This window comes from Euprymna scolopes, chromosome 1 (assembly GCF_053919585.1).
Source record: "Euprymna scolopes isolate OS-2025 chromosome 1, ASM5391958v1, whole genome shotgun sequence".
NCBI lineage: Eukaryota > Metazoa > Mollusca > Cephalopoda > Sepiida > Sepiolidae > Euprymna > Euprymna scolopes.
In genome coordinates this window covers 117,808,607-117,831,827 of record NC_136482.1, presented here as the reverse complement: position 1 = coordinate 117,831,827, position 23,221 = coordinate 117,808,607, and the positions used below count along the sequence as shown (strand labels likewise).

Here is a 23,221-nt window from a genome sequence, read left to right as displayed (position 1 = left end):
CCAAACCGTACTGTGCTGCATTGAAAATCTAAACCATCTAGGAAAAGAAAACTGCATATCTATTTCATAAGGAGAGTTTTAAAAAATCAGTTATTAAAAAAAAGTTCGGTTTTTTAATTATAAAAACTTATACACGGGATTGAACCTAAAATCTTTCCACAAACCCCCGGTACTCTTACCGTTACGCTAACATGTCATATTGGCAAAATCGCAGTAAAAAATATTTATATACAAAAAAGAGTTATGCAAAATAAAAGAAAAGCGTTAGTCACTTATGAATGTACTTACTCTCCTGTTTGTGAACCCACATATTTTTATGTAACTTTTTTCTACTGAAAAACTTTTCGATTTTTTTTTTCAAAATGTAGCTAATGAGGTGTTCTATCCAACTATATAACCTGTTTGAAATTTGCCATTTGGTTGCGAACGGAATTAGTGGCGGGGGTTTGAATGTGTCTCGATTAATTCAATTTCGGACTTAAGCATATATTACGCCACTACCGTGGTTGAATGATATGTATAGATGTATATATAGATGTGTGTGTGTATATATATGTATATATATATTGGTATATATATATGCATAGATGTATATATATATATATGTATATATATGTATAGATGCATATATAGATGTATATATATATATATATGTATAAATTGGTATATATATGCATAGATGTATATATATGTATATATGTATATATATATATATATGTATATATATGGGTATATATATATGCATATATTTATATATATAGTGTAAATATATATATATATATGTATACATGTATATATATGTATAGATGTATATATATATATATATGTATAGATGTGTATATATATGTATAGATATATATATATGTATGCATAGATGTATATATGTATGTATAGATGTGTATATTTATATGTATGTATGTATAGATGTATATATTTATAGATGTATATATATACATATGTATATATAGATGTATATATATGTATAGATGTATATATATACATACATATGTATATGTATATATACATATGTATATATATATGTATAGATGTATATATATATACATACATATGTATATGTATATATACATATGTATATATATATATGTATAGATGTATATATATACATATGTATGTAAATGTATAAATGTGTGTATATATGCATAGATATATATATATGCATATGTATATATACATATGTATATATATATACATATGTATGTACATATATATATGAATATGTATATATATATATACATATGTATATATATACATATGTATATATATATGCATATGTATATATACATATGTATATATATATATACATATGTATATATACATATGTATATATATATACATATGTATGTACATATATATATATGCATATGTATATATATACATATGTATATATATATACATATGTATGTACATATATATATATGCATATGTATATATATGTATATGTATATATATGTATATGTATGTACATATATATATATATATATATATATATATATATATATATATATATATATATTTAGACAAATATTATTGAATAGCACGGAATTCTTCTGTTTTACAATTTTCCTTTTCATCTTCTCCAATCTCCGAATAGTCCTTTTTGTGTTTTTTCTCGAAATTGTATACGTTGGATCCATAATCGCGCGCGCTTTCGACACAAGTACTTCTATCATCCTCAGGCATATTGAAGAAATAAATCGAGTGATTGTTTTTTTTCTTTAATTTTCGTATATATATTTTCCTAGTCACGTGGTAGTTTCTTACAAGTTAAGTGGGCGATGTTATTTTTTGCATATATGAAACAGATGTATGTATACAAAACATATATACATTATTAAACATTTATCCCAAACATTTCAAAATGTTCCGGCTGCACTCATAATCAATATTATTTAGTTGAGGCTTATTTGTTTTAATGTACAATGCTTCGAGTATTCTTAGCCTATTTATATTTCTCTCACACTGCAATACTCTTGTATTTTCTACCATAATTCTTCGAAATTCCGAATGTTGGCAGCCATGTCCCTTCAAATGTTGTGATATGGAGCTAGAGTCAGAGAGATGGAGAGCCAATCTTCGCGACCATGTGTTAGTTGTGAAACCAACATAGCTACTAATATTGGAGATACACTCTTACATTGGGCAGCTAAATTTGTAAACTACATTGCTCCTTTCCAACAGATCATTTGTTTGCGAAATGTTGTTTTTCATTACAAGGCTTGTTGTCTGTATTTTTTTATAATATATAATAATTTTTTTTTTTTTTAATATTTTTGGGAATCACATATCTTCGGATTATATTTTTAAGAATACTCTCATCGATTTTTGAGTTTTTGTGCAACTGGTTACGGTAATATATATTAATAGGTTGATAATTTTCTTGAATATTACTAATCTGATTCAAATTACTAATGGCTAATTTTACTTCTTTTATCTACAAGAGAGTTAGGGAATCGATTATTTACTTACACTTGTTTTATTTTTTTTAATTCATTAAAAATAATTTGTTGCTAGATGAAATCACCTTTGCGTGGTGTATAAGATTCATTATTATATCGTTGTATTGCGGAATGGACATTCACTTTAAAAATTTTAAATACAGGAATTAATGGATGTAGTTTTTTTTTAAAAAACGGAGGTGATAAATATATGGCTGATCTAGAAAACAAGGTATTTAATTTAATAGAGAAAACTTCTATTTACGTTCGATATGTAGACGATATACTAATTCTTGTCAATAACACAGAGGAAATAGAATATTTAAAGGGCATCAGTCAGAATAATTCAGTTCTTAACTTTACATATGAATTAAGTAATAATCATAAAATCTCGTTTTTAGACGTCCTCATTGACTTTAGTAGCGATGAACTTATCAGTATTATTTAGTAAGTAACGAATATATGAAGCAGTAATTCTTATAATGTGGAAAATGCAAAAGCGTTTTCACTATTAGCATCAATGTCTGTTCGTCTATATTACCAGTTAAATCAACAAACAATCTCAATATGTAGTTGCATTATATCCTGCTTAATTAAATTTAACCTCTTATTTCTTTATCGTAGAAAATCGCAAAAGTTCTAATAATATATATATATATATATATATATATATATATATATATATATATATATATATAATGTATGTATAAAAAAAACAATGCGAAAAATATATAAATGTTTATATATTTATTGTATTTCCATTGCAACACGTCAACACATAGGAAACAAAAATTCTTTAAAAAAAAAAAAAATCAAGAATATTTCCTTCAAAACACATAATTTCCGACCGATATTTCGATCTTTCTCGGTGTGAATCATGGAAACATTGTGTAGGACGTGCAGGGTTAGCAGCAGAAAGGCACGGACATATTAATTAAGGGCAAGATCTATTTGAATATGATCCTATTGATTAACCAAAGCATTAGAATAGCTTTGCTTACAACAAGACGCTAAGTAAATATTTGCTTCACTAATGAGTTGTTTTCCTGTGAATAGCTGGCAATTCCTTACTTTTCTGAGCACTGGTGCACCTAAATCACATAATATGTCCTCAAGTAATACACTAACGTGAATAATCAACCAAACTATATGCATACTACTTGTAGAATGCCGTAACGCAGAGGCCACCTTAAATATAGGCCATATTTTTATGGTAAATTAGGAAAAAAAAATTATGTCCATAGCTCCTTTATCTATTCAGCGTTTAAGTGGTAAACCTGAATTAAATGGAATATTCAAATACGCATCTCATATAGCGTAAAAGTGTGACATTATATTTTGGAGAATTTTAAATGAAGTTAAATATATATATATATATATATATACATATATATATATATATATATATATATACATATATATATATATATATATACATATATATATATAATATTAGTGTTTTGGTATAATCACTGATCGCGTTCTTTATTATTGTTCGCGTACAGAAACCGTCTTCTTTGGTCATTTAATCTTAAACCTGTTAAACTCAACTCTCAGCCTAGCCATAGTGATTTATTGCGAGTGTTATCAGCCATAATGTTCCGTCGACCGGGATACACGATCGACAGCCAATACGTCGTTCTTTCTCATCCTAAGCGTTATTTTTCTCTTAAACAGATTTACACAATGAAACGTTTTTTTTTTCTTTTCATAGAAAGAGAATAAAAAGTCATGGTTCCACGAATTGTTTCCTTCTATGAATTCTCCAGGCACTTTTGGTTGAGTATGATTATCAATGTTACTGATATTTACAAGTAAACATTGACCGATGGAATAAAATCCGATTTACGAATTTTTATATATTTCTGTGCTTTCATTTTAAACAAGTTATTCAAATACTATACAATTATTACGATTTTTACATTAGTTATCATAGATAACAGCTAGAAGAAGAGGTGCATCATTTAATTCCAAACCAATTTTTTTTTAATGCATTGCTAATGGACAGAAATAATTCTTAGACAACGAAATTGTACATCTTTAAGTTTACACTCCCCTCGCATTTATTAAATATTTTAAGGTGAAATATACTAAGATTTACTAAAAGAACAAGCTTGCACTACGAATTCCGCACTACACGCTCACGCAGAAACTTCGATCCTCGTTGGTTAATGGATATTTGAAATAGTGATGACCATGTATAAAAAATACTAGAGCACAGATAGATGCTCGTAGCTCTTAACCTTTTCAGTTAAAAGCTTTACTTTTTAAACGATACGTGTGCATTTTTTCCTAATGAAAGTGAGAGCGGCGTCCAAAAAATATGTTTTTAATTCTTTTGCAAAGTGTTTTTAACATGTTTTATTAAGTATTTGCCCTTATATACATATATATATATATATATATATATATATATATATATATATATATATATATATATACAGATATATATATACACATATATATACATATATACATATATATATATATACAGATATATATATATATATATACAGATATATATATATACAGATATATATATATATACATATATATATATATATACAGATATATATATACAGATATATATATACAGATATATATATATATATATACAGATATATATATACAGATGTATATATATACAGATATATATATACAGATATATATATAAAGAGATATATATATATACAGATATATATATACAGATATATATACATATATATATATATACAGATATATATATATACAGATATATATATATACAGATATATATATATATACAGATATATATATACATATATATATATACAGATATATATATATACAGATATATATATATATACAGATATATATATATATATACATATATATATATACAGATATATATATATACAGATATATATATATATATACAGATATATATATATACAGATATATATATATATACAGATATATATATATACAGATATATATATATATATACAGATATATATATATATACAGATATATATATATACAGATATATATATATATACAGATATATATATACAGATATATATATACAGATATATATATACATATATATATATATATACAGATATATATATACACATATATATATATACATATATATATACAGATATATATATATACAGATATATATATATATATATACATATATATATATATATACAGATATATATATATACAGATATATATATACAGATATATATATACAGATATATATATATACAGATATATATATACAGATATATATATACATATATATATATACAGATATATATATACAGATATATATACAGATATATATATACAGATATATATATATATATATACAGATATATATATACAGATATATATATACAGATATATATATAAAGAGAGAGATATATATATATACAGATATATATACAGATATATATACATATATATATATACAGATATATATATATATACAGATATATATATATATACAGATATATATATATATATATATATATATATATATATATATATATATATATATATATACAGATATATATATATATATATATACAGATATATATATATACAGATATATATATATACAGATATATATATATATATATATATATATATATATATATATATATATATATATATATATATACTAGCAGGGGTGTCCGGCGTTGCTCGGGTGTTTGTAGGTGTATGCTGTGCAAAAGAGGCAAAAAAACAAAAAAAAATGGTTAATTGTTTAAAACTTTGACCCCTATTATGACCCCTTAAAATTTATTGTTTCGGGCTCAAATAACTTTATTAAGTTAGATCCATGTTCAAGGAACCTTAATCTTAAATTTCAAGTGTCTAGACCAAAAATTGTCGGAGGAGTTTGGAAGAGTTCTTAAAGGTCAAATCGTTGAAATTTGACCCCTTTACAGCCAAATTTCTGGCTGACACCCGTCACATCAATTTTCCCAAATCTCAGTACCCGGTATTTCAAATTTCGAGTCTATAGACTAAAAATTGACAGAGTTATTGCGTAGGGAAATGTACACAGACAGACAGACACACAGACACACGTTCACTTTTAAGATATATATATATATATATATTATATATGCACACACATAAATATACACACATATATATCCACACACACACACATATATATATATATATATATATATATATATATATATATATATATATATATACACACACATATATACACACACACACACACACATATATATATAATTACGTATTGCACGGGGATGCAATAGAAACGTTGATGCCTAAGCCTAAGACGTATTGTTATATTACACGATAATGTAAGCGAGAGGTTGTGGCACCGCATGGAGTGTGAACGAGCTAAGAGTGTGCCGCATCATGAGAAATTATGCGTCAAAGAGGAATTAATGGAGCCACCTTTTAGAGCTTGTGATATTGATTTTCTGAAAGGGACATGAAACGAAAAATCGGAGTACACTCGGCTTTGCCCGTATATGCTGAATTATCAGGGAACATCCTAACTTTAAATAATATTTTTAGGCATTTATTTTCTTTGAATACCGCATTATATCTATCAGCTAATTATTTTGTGTTTTATCCTATCATACACTTCTTGCTCTAATGCGCTCTTTTTACTGTGTACGCATCTCCGCAGTAGCATACATCAGTTTTTCCTTCTCATATTACATCTGATTCTGCAAGGCCCCTCTCTATCTAGAACAGTCACACGCAATGTTCGTCTATGAATTCATGTAGAACGTCTTCTACTGAATTTGCGGAGGTTTGTTACCAGATGACCAGATAATGTATACACTATTAAAATCCTCGTTTGATATAATAATAAGTATTTAATATTATAATAATGTTATTCAATATCATAATATATATACTATCAAAATAGTTATTGAAGTTGTTTGGGATGAACCGTATGGACATTGAGTGCTGAGTGAGTATTGAATAAACACTGTACACATCAATAATACACTGATTTATATGTTGTAATTATCATAAACTAGATCTCAATTCGGTTGTAAGCATTTTGTACATAAATATTTTACGTGTCAACAATTCTTCAGATATAAACATTAAAAAATATTCATATCTGCGAAGTAACTTCTTTGGTAAATAAAAATGCAATAAAAGAATGAAAATTCGGCGTTAGCTTAAAACTAAAATTTTGTCCAAAACAATTTTTCCCATTATAAATAATCAACCAATAGATAAATGGTACTTACTCTTACGTGAAAAAGTAATAAAACTGATTTCAAATATAGCAATTAACGCCATCAATATTACTCTAAAATCTTACAAAATAAATTGATATATTGATATAGTTAAGAACTCTAAAACATTCGGACATAGCATTCACCGTTTTCATTACGTTTGCAGATTTCCTACGAATAGTGACTTCCTTTATAGATATTACTATGTCGAACTTGGAAAGCTGCATAATACATTTTACCGACAGTGGGTCAATATTATTATTCTGTCTGATATTACTAGGTAAAAGTCGTTAGTAAGTCACAATTTTAATTTCAAATAAGTCTTCACTATGTATTGAACATTCAACTTCTTGGGAACTGACATTACAACTAAATTCTATCAAGTACTTCATTGACTACGTCATATATCCATGCGCACAATAATTCCAGAGCCCGACACATTAAGAAGGCCGTTGTGAATGTTGTAAAAATAACACTTAAGAAATGAACTTAAATCCGCAAAAAAAATCATAATGGAACGGGTGTCCGCATAATGTATCACATGTTCTAAATTTAATTAGCAGATTGACTGCTTTTACATTACTTGCAATTGTAATTGACTTTATAGGCGATACGTTTTTTGTAGCAAGGTGTTAATCAGACCGAATAATTATTTCTCATTTATAGCAGCTTGTATTAAATGTGGAACTGTTTCGCCTCAATGTCTGGCTAATACACATAATACGAATCTATACAAAGTAATTTATTCTGCATTTCAGATATCAACGCTGTAATATATTGAAACTATTCTCATCGACAGTAAGTTAAATTATGTATATAAAAGAAAGTCCCACTGACCAGCGGTCGTACAGTACATATAATAACTTAATTCTCAAATATTATAGGAATATTTACAATTTCCCTGGAAGGTAAACATGGTATAAATCCTCGGACAATACTGGTTATCGTCACAAAATTTAGATTGAGTTACCTGTAAAAAAGTTAAATTGAGTTACCTGTAAATTTTTTTAAAATACTGGCCCAAAGACGAATCTATATTTAGGATCATTTACGATCTCCTTGGAACATATTCATATGTTTTTATTAAAGTATTTTATTATAAAAATGTTATTCCAATTAATATATATATATATGTATATATATATATATATATATGTGTGTGTGAGTGTGTGTGTGTGTGTGTGGGTGTGTGGGTGTGAAAGATAAAAGGTAATTGCTTAGTAGACCATATCCCATTTGCAAAATTCTTCAAACTACGGGCCGGGAACCTAATCTGGATGGTCAAAATATTTAATCTGGTCCGCATTATGGAAAACAAAAATGGTCAGGATTTTTTAAAAATGTAAATGTGTGAGAATATTTTGGTGTTTATTATTTTTTTGTGTGTGTTTTTGGTTTTAGAAAATGATTAAAAGTTTGATTTTTTTGATAACCAGTTATATTTACACGCATTTTTTTTTTACAAAATAAAACAGGGACAGTCTTGTTTTTATTTAAAATTTTAGCCCGCGGAGCTCTTAAGTGTCAGCATGATGTTCTCCCCTCTCCCTGTTCGAAAGCTTTGAATAACTTGGTCCTAGTGCATGCATTTCTTTATACAGATTCTTAGCAACATACACTTTGCTGAACATTCTACACGGCATAGATAATTATTAATCCTTTATTTTAAACTAAATAGTATTCGAGGCTTAAAAAGGATCTCAAAACCAATATAATGGCGCACAGAAGAAAAGTTGCACTTGTACATAGCAATGCTATCGTAGATAAACTACACAGCGTGCTGTTCTAACAAACGAAAATAATTAGTGTCTATAAATAAGGAACGTACATATTAAAAAATAAAATAATACATCTAAAATCTGTCAGTTACAGAGAGGAAGAAATAGAGGGGGGGATAATAATATAATCCACTACTTTCACCATTAAACGAAGCGTTAGCCTCGGGTTACAATACCTCGATTTCTGAGAATGAATTGCAGCAAAGTAGTTTATGTTGCCATGCACTAATTGTAGAATAATTCCATGCATGATATATTTTGAAGCATTTTTATAAATCTCTATTTGTGCATATAAGAACCGTTCATCTATTTTTGTTTCTTTTTTTATTCCAGAAAATCCAATCAGTTGTCGACCAGTCAAACCAATAAATCATGTGAAACAAGTCCAGACAAGTTTATTATAATGGAATCAAATGGTACTTACTTCTTTATTTTTTACAGTAGACTGTAATTACAATTCTATCTTGTTCACCAACCCTGATTGCCCCATGTCCGATAAAACTATACAAAAGCCAACTTCATTAATAATTGCGTATGATTAAAAAATAGGACTCAGCGAATAAACTGAGTGTGTTTCTAACGGTAATATTGACGCCGTGCAAAAAAAATCCCAGGTTTGTGTCTGGCTGGAGAATGAGTTTAGAGTCTTCCTCACTGCCGTTGTCATTGGAGAATGGATGATCCCGATGTCAGATACTCGATCCATGAAACTTTGTCATCTTCTTCGTCCTCTTCCTCACCGCCACTTTCGTCCAACCCGCCTTTCGGTGGCAGCAGGACCGGTAAGCGGGGTAGTCTATGCTGCAGCTGCTGCAGCACTACCGCAACAACAAACACGGCTACGAACACAATCACAACGACGACGACGACAAGCAGCAGCGGCGGCAACACGGACACTTACGGACGTAACACGGAGGACAAGCGGGAAGGCTCAGACAGTGACCATACTATACCCTTACGGCCGCTCGATGGGCAGAGCACTGGTACCAGTGTCGGTACTATCGGTGGCATCGCTGACCCGGAACCGATCCTCATCCATGAGAATGCCCAGGATGACGAAAACGATGACGACGACGACGTGGAACTTGATCAATTTGTCAAGCTCGGGGACTCCGGTGACGGATCATGTTTCAAAAATAGACCCCTATCTTCGCCAACCACTTCATGCTCCACTTCCTCTTCCTCCTCCTCTTCATCTTCCTCAACATCTTCAACCTCATCCTCAGATGAAGACGACGACGATGATAATCATTACAAAATCGAAAATATGGTTGACAAAGCGATTGCGACAACACCTCCGGAAGAACGTGCTGCTTCCATGTCATCAGCCCTCGTCCTTATTACTTCGGACGAGGAGGAGCAGGACGTGGAGAAAAATGTTGTCCCGGTCATCAAGGAAGGAGACACAGAGAACGACAGTGATGTCACCGTGGCCGTCAGTGGGAGCAACAGAAGTCTTAACAAGTCAGGAAGGTCGTCGACCTCGGTATTTCGTTGCTGCTGTTGTTGCAGAAGCGACAGACAGGGTCAAGAGAGACGACGGCAAAAACACCGACTGGAGCAGAAGAAACGTCGCCAAAAGAAGCTGGAAGAGGCGAACAGAGACAAAGACAACCAGGGCAAAAATAAAGAGGAGAAGAAAAACCGGGAGAAGTCGTGTTGCTGTTGTAGGCGGAAGAAGAAGATCAAAGAGAAAGATAAAGACAAGAATAAAGACGGCGAAAATAGAAAGTGTTGCAGTCGGTTCATATTATGTTGCAAGAGCTTCCTAGCCTTCTTCTTTTCGAACATCGGTCTCTGTTCACTTGTAATCGGATACTCGATTCTGGGAGGATTTATCTTTCAAAAGCTTGAAGCCCCAAACGAGAAAAATGAACGAGGAGCCGTCAGTTTGCACCGACAACGCCACGTGGTCCGACTATGGAATTTAACCGAGGAACTAAACGTGCTGCACGAGGAGAACTGGTCGCGGATAGCCGATGAAGTGCTTTTAGACTTCCAGAAGGAGGTTTTCGTCGCCATCAAAAAGCAAGGCTGGGATGGAAAAGACGGCGCGGCGGAACTGCAGTGGTCGTTTGCTGGTGCTCTACTATATTCTGTGACTGTGATTACGACAATTGGTGAGTACATAATTTTATTACAGATTATAGCTTCATGCCTATTGTTTGCAATTTCAGTATGTTCCAACGTTTTATATGCGAGTTCTGTTCCATAAAAAACATAATTATTTTAAAGTCTGTTTTAAGGGTTGCACATTATAAGAACGAAAATTCTCCTAGAAAAATCAACTCGAATATTCAATATGAATAAATGTACATATATTTACAAGCCGTTATTAAAACATATATGCACATGAATTTATATTTGCAGGAATTCCAACCTACATACATGTTCCCTACATACATAATGTTATGTGTACATATATATTGATATGCCCATATATGTGCATATTTATCGATATTCCCATATACGTGCATATATATATATATATATATATATTGATATGCATATACAATGATAAATATAATAAATATACATGCATCTGCATGTTTTTTTACAGCGAGCAATAGGAAACATGAATATAGCTTTAGAATATTTATTTCTAAATACACTGACAGTACTCTCAATTTGAATATCCATAAATACGTTTCAATTTACGGAAAAGATGCAAAATCATACACTATGTATACAATCATCAGATGTAACTAAATAGTATTTGATGTTTTTTCTTGAATCCTTTTGGACGTCAAATGTTGTTTTCAAATGGCTGTTTTTTTAGAGTGAATTCGTTGCCCGAATATTCGTTATTCTGTTGTTGTAAGCAAGTGTTGTAGATTGATCCAGGAAGTTCTTTAATCATCCTCCGCAGCCAGTTGTTGTAGACCCGTGCTATGGGTTTAAAAATAAAAGAAACCACAAGTAGTGTAAAGTGTATAAAATACAATATGCATTTTTCATAATGAATACAGGAGCTACTAAAGTGGTATGAGAGAAACGTGTTCGTAGCTTGCGATTAAACATTGTATGAATGTCTCTAATTAGTGACTGAAACCAGTTGTATTCATAGAACTGTTTAATTCCACTTAGTTCTCACATCGGGTTAATTTGTAGCCAACAACAAATATATTGATTAAAAGCATTAGTTTTGAAATAAGTAAATCTTGTCGGAGCTAAAACAATTTACTTCATCCTAGCTGATACATATACGTACATGTAGTTATATAAATTTCAAAACATATAATTAAGTGGAGGAAAAGTACAGAGGTCATATATTAGTATATATACATAACAGGAAAGTTAATTAGGTTAGATTAGAAGAAGTATGTGTAGATGTACGTTTACAATATAGGTGGGAAACAGAGATATAGACAGGTGTTTACAAAAAAATCTAATACAGAATTCACAGGATACACACACATACCCAGACTCTCACACAAATTATTTGAGGGTAAGCCGTTACATATGTTCGCTACAAATAGCAATCTGTTTCACTCAATAAGAGTTCTTCGGGCGACCTGGAACATCTTGAAAAAATATAGAAAGGAATTGAAAAAGGAACACATTGAGTTCTTAAAAAAATTAAAAAGATCATAAAAAGTTGGGAGCTCTCTAAAATAGAGGATAAAAAATTGGAAAGATCGCATTACAACCTATTGAAAGCTTATTCCAAATTAGTTTAACAATACATTCGAATTTTCATATCGACACACACATGCGTATAGGCGTGTGTAAATTTATATGTACGCCGATTTAATTTTATATTCTCATAATAACTCCATTATGGTCATTATTCTTTTTCATAGAGATAGTTATGTATTCCTCCTTCCCTGTTTCTTTTTATTAATATTTCTCCTTTACCACTAACTTTCATATTTTCCCTACCCGCGTCTTGTTTTGTCAACAAACACATTTGAGACCCCCCATGTTTACACATGCAAAAAGTGGTTTATAAACAGACTAGTTTAACTTCCCCCACCCACCAACATACTCTACTGTTCTAGTAAAATACGACCTCATTTAATCACTTCAAATTTATACTGTCTATAAATTCCGTGGTATTAATTTTTTAACCATTTTCCAAAAAGGTTGAAATGCGATTTCTCCATTATTTTCCGTTTTTAGAGAGTTACAGTTATATATATATATATATATATATATATATATATATATATATATATATATATATTGAAAAGCTCAATCAGTGTTTTCTTTCAATGGATGCTTATAGTTCAGGGTGCCCTACGACGCCTCATTAATTATTTATGTGTGTGTATGTGCGTGTGTTTATTGTGTATATATATATATATATATATAAAAGCGCGTATATATATATATATATATATATATATATATATATATATATATATATATAAAAGCCTAAAGAATTCTCTCAAGTATGAAACGCGGACTATTCTGTGTAGCTTAACTCCCGTTGGTAAAATATACTTCAATATAATATTATAATTAGTTCAGATTTCGTATATATTATTAGCTGGTGTAACAATGTGTAACGCATATGAATTGCTTAAATTAATATATGAAAAATAATCTAAGATGAATGTTCAAAATTTATACCATGTTTCTTTTGTTTTGCTCGATTTTTCACTTTAAAACTACTTTAACTGGCTGAAAACCCATGAGATATCGGCCCATAAATATCAAATCGTTGATGCCCCTAGCACCGTTCTGTGAAATTTAGCTTCGATAGACATTGACTTTGAATATATAGAGACACAGGCAGATATAAATCTTTTATAACGGTATAAGTTTATTGTTTAACATAATAAATTAGCAATATAATTTAATAGAGTGATTGTTTAGTTTTATTGTAAGAACAAGTACCCTTCTAACTTGGTAATAACATAATTAAAATGAAAAAAAAAAACATTAGGCGCACGTTTACTATTAGATGTAGGTGTAAAAAACAAATGTCAATTATTGGACATAAATTAATGAAAAAAGTATATACACAACACTGATCAACTTTGTAGTTGAATATATACGTTACACGATAATATTTTTAGATATTAAGCTACTACAATATTGCTAGAATCGCATTTTGGATGTGTTATTTTACATGGAAATGAACACAAACTTAACCGATGAGAGAATATATAAGGAAACGGACAAAGAAGCACACATATATATTTTGTAAGTTTACTTTTCTTTAAAATACTAACAGTTCATTCCGCCTTTGCTCGATCCCAATATACTGTTCAGTAATTTATGTGCATATATATATATATATATATATATATATATATATATATATATATATATATATATATAATATATATATAATATATATATATATATATATATATATATATATCTTAAGTAATGTGATTGACATTTTAAAATCAAGGTATAATTAAATTAAAAATCCGTTTCATAAGAAGGAACAACAACATAATCAATTATCTGTGCGATCGTTTCGGAAAACAGTGTGTTTATTGTGGTAGACATCAAGTTACGGACAATACTAATTACATATAGCTTTTTAATAAACAAGGTATCCTCGTCAGCAATTTTGAAGGCTTTTTATTAAATTTAAAAGACACCATGAATAAACCTAGAATTAAAAGTAAGGCAGATCTATCTGGAAAAAAATTGAAACAAAAGGTATGTATTCAAAATTGATAAGAAAATTAATATGGGTTAGAGATAGAAAAGAAATAGAGTAAAATATAAATTTGAATTTAAATTATAAATTTGCTTTAAGTACAGCATTACAAATATATACATGCATAGATATCAAAAAATACACACAGAGATACATATACATAGATATACAGGTATATACAAAAAATATAGGTACAACAATTTACCGTTTAATTTTTCGCATTTTGAAATCCGGAACTATGGTTAAAATACTCATATGGATGTTTGCTATAGCTTTTCACCTTATTGAATGATGAATTTAAAAAAAGGGGGGACGCCCGTGCAATAAATTATTTCCGTTAGCGTACTTTGGATTAATTAGATAATGCAAGGGGGATAATTATCCCCCTTGCATTATCTAATTATACAAACATATCAGTCATACAGTCATATTATCTTTAATAAAAGGGCGGAAGGGGGATAATTAGTCTAACTTAATTTATTAATAAAATGTAATCTATTTTTACTAATAAGTAATTTTTAATGATTTAAGGTGGTTTATATTTAATAAATTTAAACCAACGTTTATGACTGCATGTGAATATTAGTTCCTGTCTTGAATTTATTAATGTGGTTGAATTTTTTATATCTCCATATTTTAAAATATTTAGGGTCTCTTTTGTACATAGTGCACATAATATATAATATAATTTGATTTTAAATTGTTAAATAATCAAAACCATTACTCAATATTGAATTAGTTCTAGGATATTTACATATCGAGCTTATTATATATCTAAATTAAAACGGGGAATTTTTCCTGTATCTAATAAAAATAGTAATTTCACTGTTACATTAAAATACACTCAGCCCTTTAGACTATTGTTCTAATCCCCTTTAAATAGATATATATATATAAATATTAGTTATAAATGATATATAATAGTTATATATAATATATCTTTAGATAATATATAACATATCTATATATAATCTATATAAAATATCTATATATAATGTATCTATATAATATATAAAATAATATATATATGTATATATTATATGTATATAATATATATAATATATGTATATAATACATGTATATAATATACATATAATATATAAAATATATATATATATGTATACTGTATCTATATAATATATGTATATAATATATATAATATATGTATATAACATATATAATATATGTATATAATATATATACTATATAATATATGTATACAATATATATAAACTATATATAATATGTATAATATATATATAATATATAACATATAATATATGTATTACATATAACATATATATATATTACATATAACATATAATATATATAATATAATATTATATATAATATATAATATATATAGAATATATATATATAATATATATAATATATATATATATAATACATATAATATATACATAATATGTATATAATATAAAAATATATGTATAATATATATAGTATATACTATATACAATATATATATGTATACGATAATATATATAATAAATATTATATGTGTATAATAATATATACATATATATTATATAATATATACATACATATATAATATATATATCATTCATATAATATATAAAATATATATGTATAATATATATATATACAATATATATAATATTTAATATATATAATATATATAATATATAATGTATAATATATATAATTTATATATAATACATATAATATATAAAATATATATATATAATACATATAATATATATAATATATATAATATAATATCTATATATATATAATATATATAATATATATAATATAATATATAATATATATTATATATGCATAATATATGATATATATACATGTGTATAATATATATATAAGATATAATATATATATAATATATAATATATATATAATATATATAATATAATATATAATATATATAATATATACATAATATATATAATATATTTATAATATGTATAATATATACATAATATATATATAATGCATATATAATATATATAATATATATATAATATATATAATATATATAATATATATATAATATATATTATATATAATATATATATATTATATATAATATATATATATTATATATAATATATATTATATATAAAACATATTATATATATAATATAAATATATATATATAATATAATATATATAATATATAATACATAATATATATATATATAATACATATAATGTATATAATATATATATATATATAATATATACAATATATATATAATATATATAATATATATACATATAATATATACGTATATATTAAATATATAATATACATACATATAATATATACATATATATTATATATATAATATATATACATATAATATATACATATATATTATATATATAATATATATACATATAATATATACATATATATTATATATATAATATATATACATATAATATATACATATATATTATATATATAATATATATACATATAATATATACATATATAATATATATATAAAATATATATATACATATAATATATACATATATATTATATATACAATATATATACATATAATATATACATATATGTTATATATATATAATATATATAATAAATATAATATATACACAATATATATAATATATATAATATATCATATATATAATATATATATAATATATATATACAATATTTATAATATATAAATATATACATAATATATATATAATATATATAATATCTATATTATATATAATATATTTATATATAATATATATATAATATATATAATATATACATATAATATATATAATATATAATATATATAATATATATAATATATAATATATATAATATATATAATATACAATATATATATAATATACATATAATATATATATAATATATATACATATCATATATATATAATATATATATTATATATAATATTTATACTATATATATAATATATATAATATATATATACATATAATATATATATATATAATATGTAATATATATAATAGATAATATATATAATATATATATAATATATATAATATATATATAATAGGTATATATAATGTATATATAATATAGATATATAATATATATATAATATTTGTATATAATATATATATAATATAGATATATAATATATATATAATATTTGTATATAATATATATATCTATATATATATATATATCTGACATATGTATATATATATATCTGACATATGTATATATATATATATATATATATATCTATATATATATATATATAATGTCTCCAACCAAAATAATTGAATCTGCTTTGCTTGTAATTCGATTGACTAATTTTCTGCTCTCTTATATATAAAATTGAGTTCTCAGAATTTATGATGGCTATAAGATTTTTTTTTGTCCGGAACAGATTACATTATTTATACTTTTAAATGCATATTTTTTGGAGGAATTTCAGATTCAATTTTTCTAAAACATAAAGTTTCTATAAAAGCAAGCATCACATTAAGTACTTTTTATTATTATTTTCTGTGTATTGAGAAGCATACAAATGTCTATGTGAAGATTATTTACAACTTTCATCACAAAGTACACTCTTATTCTCACAAGCAGTAGTCTATTACATTAATAAAAAGTGCATGCCCATTGCATTTAATACAACCGGTACCGACTCTAGACACGCTAGCTCATCAAATACCCTTAGACTGGACTATCTTAACTTTATAAAGCTGATAATATTTCCAATTAAAATTTAAGTGTTTAATGGTCACTTACCTGTAACTATTTTCATAATCTTTACACCACCACAAAATACTTATTCAGAAAATAGTTAAAATGCTCACTTCACATCGGATGAGAAACAGATATAAAATAACGGATATAAACAGAAATATTAAAACAAGTTACACCACTAACTTTCATAGCAGACAATTATCCTCATATTTTCTTAGTTGTTTTCACGACGTTTCGGCTAACTATTCCTATAGATAGGAACTCTGAATCTCCTGACTGCATTCACTGCAATTACTGTCTTAATAGTTGTTTTCGTCACACCACGTTTTGGCCAAGTAAACATCTGGCCGGCTTTGAGTTGGATTGAAACCGCTATCTTGAAACGATTCTCACCTGGAACCGTAGATATGCAACGTCTCTATCAAATGCCCTACGGACCCCGAAGGGCGATCAAGGTTTAATTGTTTGGTTTTATAAATTCATGTTATCTGATCCTCCATGATCGGGTCCGTACCGAATGGTATATATATATATATATATATATATATATATATATATATATATATATATATATATATATATATATATATATATTAATTGGAATTCTTTGAGATGAGCATTATTTATTAACCTTTTTCATTGCGGATAAGTATGCTAATCTTTTATCCGTCGCGGTTACCACCTGGCGGAGGGCAAAGGAATAGTTGGCTAACATGTCGGGAAAACTCCTAATAAAAGATGTGGATAATTGTCCGCAATGAATAAAGTTAATAAACAATGATGATCTCAGTGAATTCCAATTAAATATTATAAGTGTATAACTTTCACCAATTGTTGCCTTTAATTAATTAATATACGTGAATACATATATACCTCCATATCAGGATAACACTTCATTTATTTTGTTTTCTAAAATAAACGATTATGCACGAGAATATGTATACAGATTTATACTGTAAAAAAGAACGTGATCTGATTATTAACATAATAATCCGAAAAAATTTGCGCTATATCATCTAGAAAATCTGCATATTACGTTTTATTCTCTTTTGATATAGCACATGCATAGTTAGCATAATTTGCCTATTTCCAGTTATGTCACTCACCGAAAAATCAGCTTTTAGCTTCTGACCTCATCAATGCAATAGTTTATTTTAGCTACGATATCCAACATAACAAAAACTTCATTCATAAATTAATGGATTCTAATGCAATGTTACCAACGAAATATTATGCTAAAGTAAACAATTAAACGCAAGGGCATTTTCTGTATTTATCTCTGTTCGTTTTAATATTTCTAAGTGCAAACGACTCTGCAATCTATCGCACTTCATTTGTACGCTGATATTTGGCTGATGAAATATTATATTTGATCAGTGTCTAAGCTTAAAACACGTCATTCCCGACAGCACCTACCGAACACTTCAATAATTCTCGGTTATTTGCTTCCGTGTATAATTCTCGTCATATTTATATTGGACCTGGAATAACGCGCGTCTATTTTGGCAGTAGGGGTGTATTCACGGTATAAATATCCGGTAGATAATGCCATCACATTTTATGTATAGCTAAAGTTACGGTTCTCTTTACTTTTACTGATCAAACCACGCTTCCTTTGAAAAGTAGCCTTTCATCGAGGCAGGCATAATCAATAAAACACTGCTGTATATTACAAATAAACTTCAGTAACATGTCATGCATCGCGTCGTCTTTTGCATTGGTATTGTTATTTATGTGACTTCAAAGGACAGAAAAGAAAGAAAAAGAAAAGAATGTCAAATTTACAAACATTGTAATAATGTAGTGAAATAATATGTCGCGAGAGAATATTAAATACGATTATTATCGCTATGTATTGTCTGATAGTGTCACTAGATTGATCAAATAGGATAGAAAATCTGAAAGCAGAAACATATACAGGAGGTCTAATTAAAAGAAATTCCTTACAAAATAAAATTCAGTAAGGCTTACTTTAAGCGTGGATCAAATATGCCAGTGTAGAATATATTCATATCGTATTAAAAAGAAATATGTCATCTTTTGGAAACAACGGCCGCCTCGAAAGTAAGTATTATGAAATTAATAGTGAAAATTAATCGAATTTAGGAATTAAATTATTATTGATGAGACCGTGTGGTTTAAAATAGTTAATGAGTATAAAAACATGGTTAATGTTGGGCTAAACTTAATCGAACATTTATTTCAATAATTTTATCTTATTACTAATCCTATATTCAATAGACACCCAACACACGAGACACAAATAATAATTACCTGTAAAGAAATCTATGCTATATTCAAGTTTAGTTAGTTTTTAAGCTTGCTCGTAGTTACATAATTGTTTGTTACCGATTATAATGTTTGTATTTATTTCTTTAGCACTACTGAGCCCTTTTATCACAGCATATTACTTCGTTAGGTGAAAGTTCGCAATAGCTACAAAAAAAAACTCTCCCGACCTCACATTTGTATATTTAAATATTTTTCAGCTTGAAAATGCTTGTTTTCTACAGTTTGTATATTTTAATCTAATGGTACGCTCTTCCTCAGAGTGGCCTGGCTCTATATCTCCTACCTTTCTACATTATTTTTTTATTCTTCAGTTTTCCTTGTGGCGCCTATACTTGTGGCATAAAATATAATTAGGGAACTGGTATACATTGCTCCGCTTTTAATTTTAAATAACCAATTTTAACTTATTTTGATATTGTTGGGAATATATATATATATATATATATATATATATATATATATATATATATATATATATATACGCGATATACCCTGCCACGCGTTGCAGTGGCTCAATTTGGTGTAATGGAAAAATGTAATAAAAAGAGAAAATGCATGTTTCTTATATTAGTACAGCAATCCACTGCAAAAAGTGAAAAAGAAGGCGAAAATGAAAAAATAATTGTACTCTTGCAGAATTTGATCTGGATCCTCGGGAGTTTCTCTCAATCATTCATGGTTTGGACTTGACCAACAATCAGTGGATGAAGCCGAACGTAGCAAAAATGTTGAAATGCTAAATGTTTTTTTTGTTGTTGTTGTACAAAAATGTGAGTTAGTAATAATATTTGGTTGATGGTGGGGGAGGGGGTTACTATACACAGATTGGAAAAAGTTGTCCAAAAACAAATAAATGAAAGCAAAGTTAAGGTAAGTTACGTTTCTACCTAATTGGAAAATTGTTTAGTGTTTTTATGTAATGTAAAATGTTTAATCGGCTAAAAAATCAGAAATGGTCGCGGACTCTGTTGAATACGTAAAGTTTGGGAAAGTAAGTTGAAAACTAAAAACTATACAAAACACTATCTGAAAGTCACCGAATATATGTTACCATGACATAAGCTAGCATATTCAGTGGGTTTCTGACGGTATTTTGTATAGTTTTTTTTAGTTTTAACTCATTTTCTCTAACTTAAAGTAATAAACAGTGTCCACCACCATTTTTAGCTTTCAAATACCCCGATAAACACTGTTTTTCGAGCCGACTAAACGTTACATTAAATGAAAAGGGTTTGTATTACTAAACACAGATACAAAGAAGTTATCAATAAATAAATATAATAAATAAATGTTATCAAAGGCAAGAAAAGTAAATGTTCTACCTAATGGATAAGATTTTAGAGTTTTTATGTGATATATAATCGGTTCAAAAACATTCAATGTTTATCGGTATATCTGAAAAATACAAATGGCGACAGACTGTATCGAACACATTAAGTTTGGGGAATTTTGGGAAAATGAGTTTAAACTAAAAAAATCTATACAAAATACTGTTAGGAAATCACTCAATATATGTTACCATGACGTAGGCTGGCATATAATCGGTGGTTTTAAACTTTTGCTCGATACAGGTGACGACTTTTAAAAGTCCCTCTTAGTGATTACCTGGTTTGAGGACATTTGTACAACTAAACGGCAAATCTGTTCAAAAAAATCCGGTATTATTTTAGTTTAAGGCCCGTTTCACGTTCATATATAACGAAATATTTTATTGTAGATTTCGGTATGCTAAGAACGAATCTGCAAACTGTTTCCGTAGCAAAAAGAAAGTTTTCATGATAGTCATTAAATTACTTTTTCAAAAAGTGGGTGATCACTTTTCAATGTAAATTTAATTTAGAATGTGCACCCACTTTCTGGCCACCTGAGAGAGGGGCATTTTTCTGTGTTTCTTGGCTAAAAAGTTTTTTGTTTGATTTCTTTTGCATGGTAATAACCCCTGAACTCTGGGACTATTTTCCATTTCAAAGCCGTGGCCTTCGTTTACGCTATGCGTGAGCATAAACGAAAGCTCTTTAGCCAATAAACAGTGGAAAAATCGCCCCTCTCTCAGGTGGCTAGAAAGTGGGTGCTCATTTTAAATTAAATTTACATGG

At 27.2% G+C, this 23,221-nt stretch overlaps 1 protein-coding gene across 7 annotated transcripts in view; it reads left to right on the top strand.

Moving 5' to 3' along the window:
• Positions 1 to 23,221, top strand: part of LOC145267860 (uncharacterized) — a 2,055,798-nt gene that overhangs the window by 1,837,876 nt on the left and 194,701 nt on the right. For all 7 annotated transcript variants that reach the window (XM_080123344.1, XM_080123412.1, XM_080123509.1 and 4 more), the window contains one exon: positions 9,808 to 11,594. In XM_080123344.1, coding sequence (XP_079979470.1) covers positions 10,148 to 11,594 — 1,447 coding nt within the window. In that variant the 5' untranslated portion in view covers positions 9,808 to 10,147. The remainder of the gene's footprint in view (positions 1 to 9,807; positions 11,595 to 23,221) is intronic.